Source organism: Leptonychotes weddellii, chromosome 11, assembly GCF_054177405.1.
Source record: "Leptonychotes weddellii isolate Sample4059 chromosome 11, ASM5417740v2, whole genome shotgun sequence".
Taxonomy (NCBI): Eukaryota; Metazoa; Chordata; class Mammalia; order Carnivora; family Phocidae; genus Leptonychotes; species Leptonychotes weddellii.
Window position 1 is genome coordinate 94,246,946 of NC_138379.1, and position 12,676 is coordinate 94,259,621.

General features: G+C 37.9%; 1 protein-coding gene across 4 annotated transcripts in view; it reads left to right on the forward strand.

Annotated features, from left to right (window-relative positions):
• Nucleotides 1-8,430, forward strand: part of LOC102734896 (macrophage metalloelastase) — a 54,800-nt gene extending 46,370 nt beyond the window's left edge. For 2 of the 4 annotated variants that reach the window (XM_081799584.1, XM_081799583.1), the window contains 6 exons: nucleotides 93-254; nucleotides 766-889; nucleotides 5,430-5,563; nucleotides 5,930-6,089; nucleotides 6,778-6,881; nucleotides 7,810-8,428. In XM_081799584.1, the coding sequence (XP_081655710.1) occupies nucleotides 93-254; nucleotides 766-889; nucleotides 5,430-5,563; nucleotides 5,930-6,089; nucleotides 6,778-6,881; nucleotides 7,810-7,910 (785 nt within the window). In that variant the 3' untranslated portion in view covers nucleotides 7,911-8,428. Of the gene's footprint in view, nucleotides 1-92; nucleotides 255-765; nucleotides 890-5,429; nucleotides 5,564-5,929; nucleotides 6,090-6,777; nucleotides 6,882-7,809 lie in introns of all 4 variants that reach the window. The other 2 variants (XM_031036741.2, XM_081799582.1) reach the window with 2 other exon arrangements.
• Nucleotides 8,431-12,676: the final 4,246 nt, after the last annotated feature.

Sequence of the window (12,676 nt, forward strand, 5' to 3'; positions counted from 1 at the left end):
AATTCTCCTGCCAGATTTCGGTGGTGTCATTGTCCTCTGGATGCAGACATATTTCACTGCTCTTTTCCCCCTTCTTGTTGGTTTCCTCTCAGGCACAAACTTGTTCCTCGTTGCTGTTCATGAGCTTGGCCATTCCTTGGGTCTGAGCCATTCCAGTGATCCAAAAGCCATCATGTTCCCTACTTACAGTTATGTTAACCCCAACACCTTTCGCCTCTCTGCTGATGATGTACGTGGCATTCAGTCTCTCTACGGTGAGTTGACTTTCTTTACCATTTTGCCTTACAAAGACACTCATGAATAGTGTCATAGTATCTGCATTTGAGTAAAACTTTCATCTCTGTCTTCTGTCTGGAGCCCCGTGAAAACCCTGGGATGGAGGTAGCACACATATTACCTTCATTTTGTGGAAAAGCACAGGAGACCTAGTATGTTCATGCCTGTGACGGGGGCAGAATCTGAGTCCTCGGGCCTCAGGTTTGGTCTTTCTGTACACCACACCATTGTCTTTGAAGAAGGCACACAGAGAAATAATCTGCCTCGAACAGGAAAACCAAAGTGATCAGATTTTTCTCCTCCATGACATTGCAACCACATGGGGGAAAGATCTTTATTGTCTGCTTCCTGTGAATGTCATAGGAAGCATAAATTGCTTTTTATGCATTTTTTATCCAGAAAATTAATGTTTTAGAAAGAATGGTTCTTCCCCTTAGCAGCTAAAATGGAGATTTTTTTCCCCTAATGCTTCTTGAAATGTATTTTCAGGTCTCCCAGAAAGGCGCCAACCCTCATCAAATCCTGACAGTAGAGAACCAGCCACCTGTGACCCCAACTTGAGTTTTGATGCTGTCACTACAATGGGAAATAAAATCTTTTTCTTTAAAGACAGGTAAAATCATCTTCATATCTGACCAATATTAAAGTCTCTGTCCTTGGATTTTTAGAATGTTTTGTCAGAGAATGGTGGAAAATGAAGTAGATGAAAATTGAAGAGGGACTCGATTCTGTAGGAAGTAGACAGCTTGAAGGTTTTGAAGGGAGAGAGTGGTGTGATTATATTTGTGTTTAACGAGAAGACTGATGGGTAAAAAATGGATTTGTAGTAGGAATCTGGGGTGAGGAAAGATAAGGCAGGAAGTGAAGCCAGACTACTTTAATCACAAGTAAAAATGGTTAAGTCTAGGACTAAAAGTGTGACAGTATCAATTTAAAAGTCTTGATTCTTGATTATAGAGAAAGGAATTCCAGGATAACTTAAAGCACAGATTGAAGCAGATACTGGAGGGGTGGGGTGTGGAGAAGATTAGTATTTGGTAGATGGGACAAATATTCTCCATTTTTTAGACTGAAGAATAATTGACATACAAGATTGTATTAGTTTCAGGTATACAACACAGTAATTTGATATTTATGTATATATTACGAAGTCGTCACCAAAATAAGTCTAGATTCATCTGTCACCATATAGAGTTGTTACAATATCACTGATTCTGTTCCCTGTGCTGTACATTTCATGCCTGTGTCTTACTACAGAACTGAAGTTTGTCCCTCTTAATCCCCTCTGTCCCTTCCCCTCTGTCAGCCATCAGTTTGTTCTCTATGAGTCTGTTTCTGTTTTGTTTTGTTTGTTCATTTGGGTTTTTGTTTTTTTTTTTAGATTCCACATTTAAGTGAAATCATATGATATTTCTTACTCTGATTTATTTCACTTATCATAATATGCTCTAGGTCCATCCATGTTAGCACTAATGGCAAGATTTCATTCTTTTTTATGGCTTATATTCCACTGCATATGCACCATGTCTTCTTTATCCATTCATCAATCGATGGACATTTACGTTGCTTCTATATCTTGGCTATTGTAAATAATGCTGCAATGAGCAGAAGGGTGCATATGTCTTTCCTAATTAGTGTTTTGTTTGATTTGGATAAGTACCTAGAAGTGGAATTGCTGGATCATATGGTATTTCTATAATTGATTTTGTGACGAACCTCCATACTGTTTTCCACAGTGGCTGCACCAGTTTGCATTCCCACCAACAGGGCACAAGGGTTTCCTTCTCTCCACATCCTTACTAACACTCGCTATTTCTTGTCTTTTTGATCCTAGCCATCCTGACAGGTGTCAGGTGGTATCTCATTGTGGTTTTGATTTGCATTTCCTGATGGTTAGTGATATTGAGCATCTTTACATTATCTGTTGGCTGCCTGTATGTCTTCTCTGGAAGAATATCTATGCAGTTTCTCTGCCTATTTTTTTTATCAGATTGTTTAACTTTTTAAAAATATTGCGTTGTTTGAGTTCCTTATATATTTTGGATATGAACCTCTTATTGGGTATATCTCTTGCAAGTATCTTCTCCCATTAGGTTGTTTACCTTATCATTTTGTTAATGGTTTCCTTTGCTGTACAAAAGCTTTTTAGTTTGATGTAGTCCCACTTGTTTATTTTTGCTTTTGTTGTCCTTGTCTGAGGGGATGGATCAAAAAAAAAAGAAATCTCTAAAGCCAATGTCAAAGAGCTCATGGCCTATGTTTTCTTCTGTAAGTGTTATGGTTTCAAGTTTCTACATTTAAATCTTTAATCCATTTTGAGTTTATTTTTGTGTATGATGTAAGAAAGTTGTCTAGTTTCATTCTTCTGCATGTAGCTCTCCAGTTTCCCCAACACCATTTATTGAAGAGACTCTCTTTTCCCTGTTCTCGGCTCCTTTGTCATAAATTAATTGACCATATAAGTGTGGGTTTATTTCTGGGCTCTTTATTCTGTTCTGTTGATCTATGTGACTGTTGTTCTGCTAATACCATACTGTTTTGATTTATTTAGCTGTGTAGTATAGCTTGAAATCTGGGAGCATGTTACCTCCAGCTCTGTTCTTTCTCAAGATTGCTTTGGCTGTTTGGGATCTTTTGTGGTTCCATACAAATTTTAGGATTCTTTGTTCTAGTTCTCTGAAAAATCCTATTGGTATTTTCATAGGGATTGTATTGAATCTGTAAATTGCTTTGGGTAGAATGGATATTTTAACAATATTGCTTCTTGCAGTCCATGAGCATGGTATATATTTCCATTTATTTGTGTCCTCTTCAATTTCTTTCATCAGTGTCTTATAGTTTTCAAAGTCCAGATCTTTCACCTCCTTGGTAAAATTCATTCCTAGGTATTTTATTCTTTTTGATGCAATTTTAAATGGGGTTGTTTTATTAATTTTTTCTGATAGTTTGTTATTAATATATAGAAATGCAACAGATTTTGTAGGTTGATTTCATATCCTGCATCTTTACTGAGTTAGTTCACTTATTAGTTCTACTAGTTTTTTGGTGGAGTCTTTAGGATTTACTAATTATAGTACCATGTCATCTGCAAATAATGACAGTTTTATTTCTTCCTTTCCAATTTGGATGCCTTTTATTCTTTTCTCACCTAATTTCTATGGGTAGGACTTCTGATACTATACTGCATAAAAGTGGCAAGAGTGGACTTCCTTGTCTTGTTCCTGATCTTAAAGGAAAAACTTTCAGCTGTTCACCATTGAGTATAAGGTTAGCTGTGCGTTTGCCATACATGGCCTTTATTATGTGGAGGTGTGGTCCCTCTATAATCATTTTGTTGAGAGTTTTTGTCATGAATGGATGTTAAATTGTGTCAAATTCTTTTTCTGCATCTATTGAAATGATCATGATTTTTATCCTTCATTTTGTTAATGTGGTATATTACAATGATTTGTGGATATTGAACCATCCTTGCATCCCTGGAATAAATCCTACTTGATAGTGGTATATGATCCTTTTGATGTATTGTTGAATTTGGTTTGCTAATATTTTGTTGAGAATTTTTGCATCCATGTCCATCAGGAATATTGGCCTGCAATTTTCTTTTTCTTTTTCTTCTTCTTCTTCTTTTTTTTTTCTACAGTGTCTTGTCTGGTTTTGGTATCAAGGTTTTTGCATCCATGTCCATCAGGGATATTGGCCTGCAATTTTCTTTTTCTTTTTCTTCTTCTTCTTTTTTTTTTACAGTGTCTTTGTCTGGTTTTGGTATCAGGGTGATGGTGGCCTTGTGCAATGAGTTTGGGAACATTCTTTCCTCTTCTTTTTTTTTTTTGGAATAATTTGGAATAATTTAATCTTCTTTAATTATTTGGTAGAATTCACCTGTGAAACTGTTTGGTCCTGGATTTTTGTTTGTTGGGAGTTTTTGATTACTGATTCAATTTCATTTCTAATAATGGGTCTATTCAAATTTTCTATTTCTCCCAGATTCAGTCTTAGAAGATTATATATTTCTGGGAATTTATATCAATTTTTTTTGGTTGTCCAATTTATTCACATATAATTGTTAATAGTAGTCTTTTATGATCCTTTGTATTTCTGTGGAATCAGTTGTAACTTCTCCATTTCTGAATTTACTTATTTGAGTCCTCTTTTTTCTTGATGAATCTGGATAAAAGCTTACCAATTTTGTTTATCTTTTGAAAGAACAAGCTCTTAGTTTCATTGATCTTGAAAATATTTTTTTAGTCTTTATTTCATTTATTTCCACTCCAATCTTTATTATTTCCTTCTTGCAACTATCTTTGGCCTTTGTTCTTTTTCTAGTTCCTCAGGTGTAAGGTTAGATTATTTATTTGAGGGGCACCTGGGTGGCTCAGTCAGTTGGGCATCTGCCTTTGGCTCAGGTCATGATCCTAGGGTCCTGGGACTGAGCCCTGCATCAGGCTCCCTGTTTATCAGGGAGCCTGCTTCTCCCTTTCCTTCTGCCACTCCCCCTGCTTGTGCTCTCTCACTCTCTCTCTCTCCCTGTGTCAAATAAATAGATATAATCTTTTTAAAATAAAGATTATTTATTTGAGATTTCTCTTGTTTTATGAGGTAGGCCTGTATCAATATGAAATTCCCTCTTAGAACTTTTTTGCTGCATCCCCAAGATTTTAGAATGTTATGTTTTTATTTTCATTTGCCCCAAGGTATTTTTATTTTTGATTTCTTCATTTCTTCATTGGTTATTTAGTAGCACGTTATTCAGTCTCTACATTTATAGAGGTTTTTCCAGTTTTATTCTTGTCATTGATCTCTAGTCTCATTATTCTCCATTCCTGAGATTCAAAAACCGAGACATTTGGGATAAATAACTTCTTTTAGATTACAAAACTAGTAAAGGAATTGTGGGTGCAGACTAGAACCTAGATCTCTTGATTTCAAGTATCAGGGTATTTTCATATGGTGGCTTGCCCATTAGAATTGTTGTTATTATAAAAGAATTAATTAAGATCCATTCCTTGTGGTGTTCCTATCAAGACACCCACAGAACAGAATGTGAGGATATTGGAAAAAACCCATTAAGTCATTTCACATGTCCTTCCCAGTGACCATTTCATGGTTCTTGAGTCTACAGTGATTTTTAACATGTGTTAAATGTTTTTCATCAGATTCTTCTGGTGGAGGTATCCTGAGAGTCCAATGAGCAATGCTAGTTTAATTTCTTCTTTGTGGCCAACCTTACCATCTGGCATTCAAGCTGCCTATGAAGTTGGAGCCAGAAATCAAGTTTTTCTTTTTAAAGGTAACTCTAATGTTTAGTTTGCTACTAAGTCTACTTCAAGGAAGAGAATAAATGAAGGAAATACTATTGATTTTTATAAACATAGGAAAAAGCACTCTAGACTTAATTAATGGTGAGTCTGAACTATGAGCTAAAAGTAGTTTAAATACCTAGGTAATGTGTAAAAATTTCAGGAAAAGTTTGTTTAATATAAGATCATAATACTTGTGAAAAAAGTATAGGACCATAGGAGACAAACCATGTTGAAGAACAAGGAGCAGTATGTTTTGGAACTATGGGTAAAGAATGATGTTGTTTGTAGTGAGTCAGTATTTATATTGCTGTTTTTGTATGATTCCAATGTATCCTCTCTGTTTCTCTTCACAGATGATAAGTACTGGTTAATTAGCAATTTGAGACCACAACCACGCTACCCCAAGAACATACATTCTTTGGGCTTTCCTGACTTTGTGAAAAAAATTGATGCAGCTGTTTTTAACCCACTTCTCCATAAGACCTACTTCTTTGTAGATAATCAATATTGGAGGTGAGCTTTAATGATTGGTAACATGACTCCTAAAATTCATGAAGTCTTTCTAATGTAAATTCCCAAGGATCCTTGACCTTCCTAAGGGAAGAATCAAGAGAACATAGATCTGGACTAGTTATTGTCTTCCTAGTTCTGTTCCCTGGACTTTGGGATTCTGATTTGAGATAGCACGTAATGTGTTTTTAAAAGGAATACTTTATAAATAGAATGTCACGTCATGAATCACAGTGGAAACACATTGGAGAACAGGGGCATAGACATACGAGACACAGTGTTCACAGTCTCTTCAGGGAGTGTACTCTTTTCAGACTCCTTTTTATAACCACTGGACCCAAGGAGACAAATGAGGAAACCATCTTCTGAATGGCACTGAATGCTGCAAGGTCTTTGCTGCAGGAAATTAGACAGTCAGGTTCTCTAAAGCACTGGCGGGGACAGTGTGCAGGAGTGGGGAAAGTTCCTGACCGGGAGTGAGTACCCCTAGGGTCTGAGTCCTGTAGGAGCTTGGAATAAGTCAGTGAACTGTTTGGGTCCTTGGTTTTCTCATCAGTGCAAGGAAAAGTCTTTCAAGAGAGAATAGGTGGGTTTTGTGGTTCATGTCATGAAATATCAAGCTCTTCATCATGAAATCCATTTTTTTTTTTTTTTTTTTGATGGAGGTCCTACTGATTCTTTCTTTGCTCAGGTACAATGAGAGGAGACAATTCATGGACCCAGGTTATCCCAAATTGATTACCAAATACTTTCCAGGAATTAGACCTACAGTTGATGCAGTCTACTATTATAACAGTAAGTAGATTGGGAAGCCATGAAGATACTGGAAATCCCCTTTTAAAACACTGATGATGATAAAGCCTTCGAGGTCAGAGAACGGGGATTCAAACCGGGAGGAACAGGAGGACCGTGCAGTTCTCCGTAGGGCCGCAGAGGGAAAACTCATAGCCTGCTTGGTTTAGCATAGGTGGGCTCAAAGAATGAGTGACATAGAACAAGCAGTAGTTCTAGAGTGGATTAGTGGGTGGGAGCATATGATTGTCGCCACATGCATGCGCCTGAGTTTCTGGAATGTCTGATCGCATCAGGCCACACAGTGTATGCAGATGAGCATGTAGCAAGACTCAGGCAAGCTGGGCTCGCCTACTTTCCTACACCTTGAATCTTTGACCTTCCTTGCAGAAGCTCCCACCCTGCATGGGCTCTCGCGGACTAGGGTGGGGATACGAAACACTTGAGTTTGTAGGCGTTTGTGTCTGGGAATATCTTCAGGCAAGGTCAGCCGAAGCAAACTGTCGGCTAGGCCAAGGCATTTTGTTTCCATCCCCCCCGCCATGTCTTTCTTACTCCTCCATCAGGGCCTCTGTGTGCCCCGCCTGCGCCCAATATCTTCCCTCCCAGATGAGTTCTCCACCTGGAGTGTGGCTTTTCAAAAACAGTCACATCTTCAGAGTCAGCTTTTAAAACCAAACAATCTTCTCAATGAAATTAATGAAGATATTTAGTGGTGAAATGATGGGCAGTAAACAGATATCCAAGGGCAGGACACCCAGCGTAGGGGCCCAACATTTATATTATCAAATGTCTAATTTAGGTCATCTATAAAATTTGGTCTACTATAGATAATCTATAAAAGCACAGATCTGTGTTTTCTTCTTCTTTTTTTATTTTTTAAAGAAATGCAAATGAAGAATTAAACTACTCAATTTGTTTTCATTTTTAGGACACTACTATTTCTTCCAGAGATCTGACATATTTGAATATGATGTCGTATCCCAACGTGTCACCAAAATGCTGAAACAAAATATCAAGTTAGGTTGTTAGGAATGGTATAATTAGTGATGTTGGTTGATTCACTTCAGTTAAATAAGTATTTATTCCATACTTGCTATGTGCCCAGTGATGTGTGTCTTAAAATAAAGTAAAATCTATAGGCCATAGATAAATTATCATATAGATAGGTGACTATACAAACTACGTAAAATTTTTTATTTTGAAAACCCTCCTTGTCAATTTTTACTTGATTCAACTATTAAGCTTGGAAACAGACACTTTTTCAAGGGGAAACAGAATATCTTGGTCCTTGAACATCCCAGAACTGAGAAATTATCATTATTTCTTTACCTTAACTAACATTAAGCAATGCTTAGTTTCTGTGGCCATTAAATGCTTCAGCAAGTATATCATTTTAATTCTTTTGGAGTAAAAACAGGATATACCAGAAAATGACATTTAGTGTAAGTAACATATAAGTAAATTATATAATTATGGTGATAATGTTATTTTATTCTCTTGTCAGTGTTGATTTTTCTAAATCTTAAAGTATATACATATATTTTTTTTTCCTTTTGCTCAAATAAAAACTGAAAGAAAGTATTTGGTTTCTGAGAATTTTTTATGGAAAAACAATGTGTATTTCGAAAATAGTTCTGGACCTACTCCTAAATAAAGTGAGTCTCTACATAACTGTACCAAGTGGTGAATGGGAATATGGCAAAGGGGAAAAAGTTGTATTTGCCTTGGCAGCTTGTCGAAGGCCACATAAATCCCTGGTCTGGAGTCAGAGAAGTGTTCTCCAGACCGTGTGTGACCCCAAGGAGCACGCCCAGCATATGACGATGAGCCTGGAGAGGAGATGTCATGGGAACTTCCCGTTCTCGTATAATTTCCACTGCAGCTCAGGCCTCACAACGTGGGCCACGTAATTGACAGCACATTAAATCTCAGCTTCCTTAACTTCAGGAAAAAGCAGTAGTGTTAGCCACCTCATAGATTTATTGAGAAAAAAATGACACATGATGAGCCCATCATGCTGGTGACTTGGACAGCCTCTACCAGTTGTCACTGCCTTGACACACATTTTCCCTATTTTCTGGATTGTACATACACCTGTGAAAGCTCCAATTAAGATGATATGGGTGTGAGGAATGCTTGGAATTTTCAGTTGATTTGCAGACATTTCTGATTGACATTAATCGTTTTGATTAATGGAATGAACTGAGGTCAGAAAATATGAGGATTGGAAAGATTCTAGACAGGGATGGAGTTCTCTGTTCATTCTCAAGTACGTGCTTCTTCAGTTTAATAGTCCTAGCGTTGTCTTTGTGAGGCATCGGGTCACGTCATCCTGAGAAGAAATGTTATTTCCCGGCAGGAAACTGCATGCTGGATATCCTTCAAAAGAAGAAAGTTCCCCACAGGATTAGCATCAAAAGAAAACAGTGGTATCTGGGTTGAGTTGTCTTGGGCCTTAGGTAATTTGGGGAGAAGCTGTTTCTCCTAAATGATGACTGCATCGGAATAAAAGCCAAGAGTACGCCCTGCACAGTCTCATCAGTGCTCATGAGAAATGCCTCCAAAGATTTACAAGGGAATCAGTCCTTCCTCTCTCTACCTCCATTTGCATTATATCTTTACATTTTGTTTAACAAATCCTTACAATGGTAACTATGGACCAGGCACTGTTCTAAGTGATGCACACACACACACACACACAGAGCTCACCTAAGTTTCATTGCAAGCATGAGGCACATGCTATCATTCTCATTTTTCAGAGAGAAACCAAGACACTGAGAGGTAAACTTACTCGCCCAAGGTCACACAGCCTTGCAGCTGCAACTCAAAGCCAGTCAGTTTGACTCTAGAATCTGTTATTAACCACCACAAAATTCTGCCTCTCAAAATCATAAAGTGGAAAAAAATCAAAGCAAACACTGCACTCTGTACCACTTTGGTTTTCACTTGGCCTTCAACAAAAAAGTCTTTAATATGTCAGAAGGATTCTTTTGTGTGTCCAGTCCAGGGAATATCACTTTGCCTTGGGAAATGTAGTAGAGCTCTCTTGCTAATGTCAGGAAAAAATTATCCAAGACTTGGAAGCTAGAGTGCTGGACATTTGTCTAGTGGATCTTCTGGAGAACAGCAGATTATATGAGTGTGAGCACCTTCGACTTCGCATCAACCAGGCTATTTTCTAAACCCATAAGGACAGAAATAGTATAAAAATGGCAATAATGCAAATTGTTTCTTCCAACAGCAATACAAATAAATGCAAATAAATGATATGTGTTAGAAATATAATTGATTTCTGCCTGGTAGAAGAGACAACTCCAGATGTTACATTTTATTGCCCTGTATCAGTGGATTTATGTCACTGGAAAATTCATTTTAGCATTTCTTACTGCATGTATGTTTTTCAGATCAATTCTTTCATTAGTTAGTGTGTTGGGTAATATCTTCAACATGTTCATCTCATATTTAGTCACTTTTAACTTTTTTAAAAATTATACTTGAGCACTAGTTGACCAACAGGGGAGTGCAGAGAGCTGCCCACCTTTTGGGCCATCAGTTGGAGAAGACCACATGCTAGTTGAGCAACTCCTCAGGCCAGACAGAACCAAAATCCTTCTAATCCTGTCTACGTCCTACCCTGTAATGGTGTAGCGAAAGACACTGACTGCCCCTTCTGGGTGGCATACAGTTTCCCAGCTTCACTTTTTTTGCCTTTGTTCATTCATTGAAAAGTATTTATTGAGAATCTGCTGAATTCTAGACCGTGATAAGCATGAGGGGCCCAAAGAGGACTAAGACAATCTCTGCCTTCAAAGGCACAAAATATGGTAAAAACATAAAAAAGACAGATACATAAAAGTCACTATGTAATTAAGTGGGTAGACTAAATGAAGTATGTACAAGATAGAACAGTCAAGTCAATCTCTGCCAAAGAATTCAGGGGCCACAGAATACTGTGGAAAACAGTATTTGTGTTGTGTTTTAAAATAGATATCTGTCAGGCAGAAAAATGTTAAACTAAAGGGATTGAAGACAGAAGAAGAAACCTCTTCAAAGACCCATAATACACAAAGAGTAGCTTTTTAAAAGTTGGAGCATACAATATGAAGGAAGGAATGGCAAGAATAAGACACCAGATTATGAAGGACCTTTCCCGTCATGGATTTAACCTTTGTCTCATAAATGACCTGGCTTTATTGGTGGGACTTAATATAGAGAGAAATGATTAAATTGCATATTAGAAGATCTTTTTGTTGGAAGTTTGGGGGTTGATCAGAAGAAATTAAGGCTAGATCCAAAGGAGAACAACTATTATACTATTGCACTAATCCATGCAAGAAACACTGAAAACCTGAGCACCTGTCCTAGGCATAGGTAGGACAGAAGTGATATTAAAGTGGGGATATTATAACAGGTAGAAGGGAGAATAAATAAAGTTTAGTTACTGCTTTGCATATGGATTATGACTGAAGAGCAATAATGGAGGATGATATTTTAAGGATCTGGTTTAAGAAATTATCTTGAATAGGGAATAGGCAAGGAAAAGCAGGTCATGGAGGAGGTAGTGGTGTGGTTGATGGAATGGAGATAATTGAGTCTGTTGAGTCTGGGAGCCTTAGGACATTCAGGTGGGGATGTCCAATAGGAAACAGGATGGGATCAAGGCCCAGTAAAAAGAAATGAAAATGCTGTATTCCATAGTGCATAGGTGGAAGGTAACAGCTTAGTAGTTAATGGGATATCCCAGAGAAGCATAAGTAATAGTCTTTAATGTATGCATTATCCCTCAGAGTGATTTTCTAGCATTATTATTAGAATATCAAAATATTCTGAGGTTGTAATGTACTGAAGAAAAGGACTGTGCTTACTTATGCAAGAAAACCTCCAGCTCACAGGAATTAAAATCCAAGGCTTTGTCTTTCCATGTGTTAGTATGTAAATATAACTTCCAAAGATAACTTTTGTTTCTGGTCGTATTGGAGTAATGAGTACTGAATTTTCCTTCCTGCTGTGATTAATTAAAAGATTGGGCAAAATGTATGAAGCAGCTGATTCTATTCACTGGGTGCTGGGAAGATTAGTCCAGAAGAGAAGAGAGAGAAATGATGCAGGCCCATAAATCTTCTTTGCTTTTCTATCTTCAGGTAGTTTCCAGAACACAGCACATGGGAAGGGACAGAACACAGCAGTCTCCCTGAGTTGAGGAGACCGTCAGAGAAGTTCAGGGAGATGGACGTGGCTATAACTGGCAGAACAGAGCATGAAGAGGAGAACGCTATAATGCTCTACAGAGAAAACATTCCAGAAATTGGGAGAGGAGTCCCCCTGGGTCTGTCAATGAATGCTAAGCTGCATATGTACCACCAGGGAGCTATAGACTGAACAATCCCCCGAGGTTACACAGGACTGGGAGAGGTTTCAATCCCACCCAGCCAGAGTGGGAGAGAGTGAATGATTGAGGCGATCAGTAAAGCTACCATAATAGGGGGGCTGAAAGAGCCCTAGGGTAAAGGCTACACTACATCCACCCTAAAAATGCTGAAAATCAAATCTTGAAAATATCATGGTGATCTGTAAGTTATTTAAGTACCTGCCCCAACTAAAAATTGAACACTTTTTATTTTTTTATTTTTATTTATTTTTTTTAAAGATTTTATTTATTTATTTGAGACAGAGAGAATGAGAGAGACAGAGAGCACATGAGAGGGGGGAGGGTCAGAGGGAGAAGCAGGCTCCCCGCCGAGCAGGGAGCCCGATGCGGGACTCGATCCCGGGACTCCAGGATCATGACCTGAGCC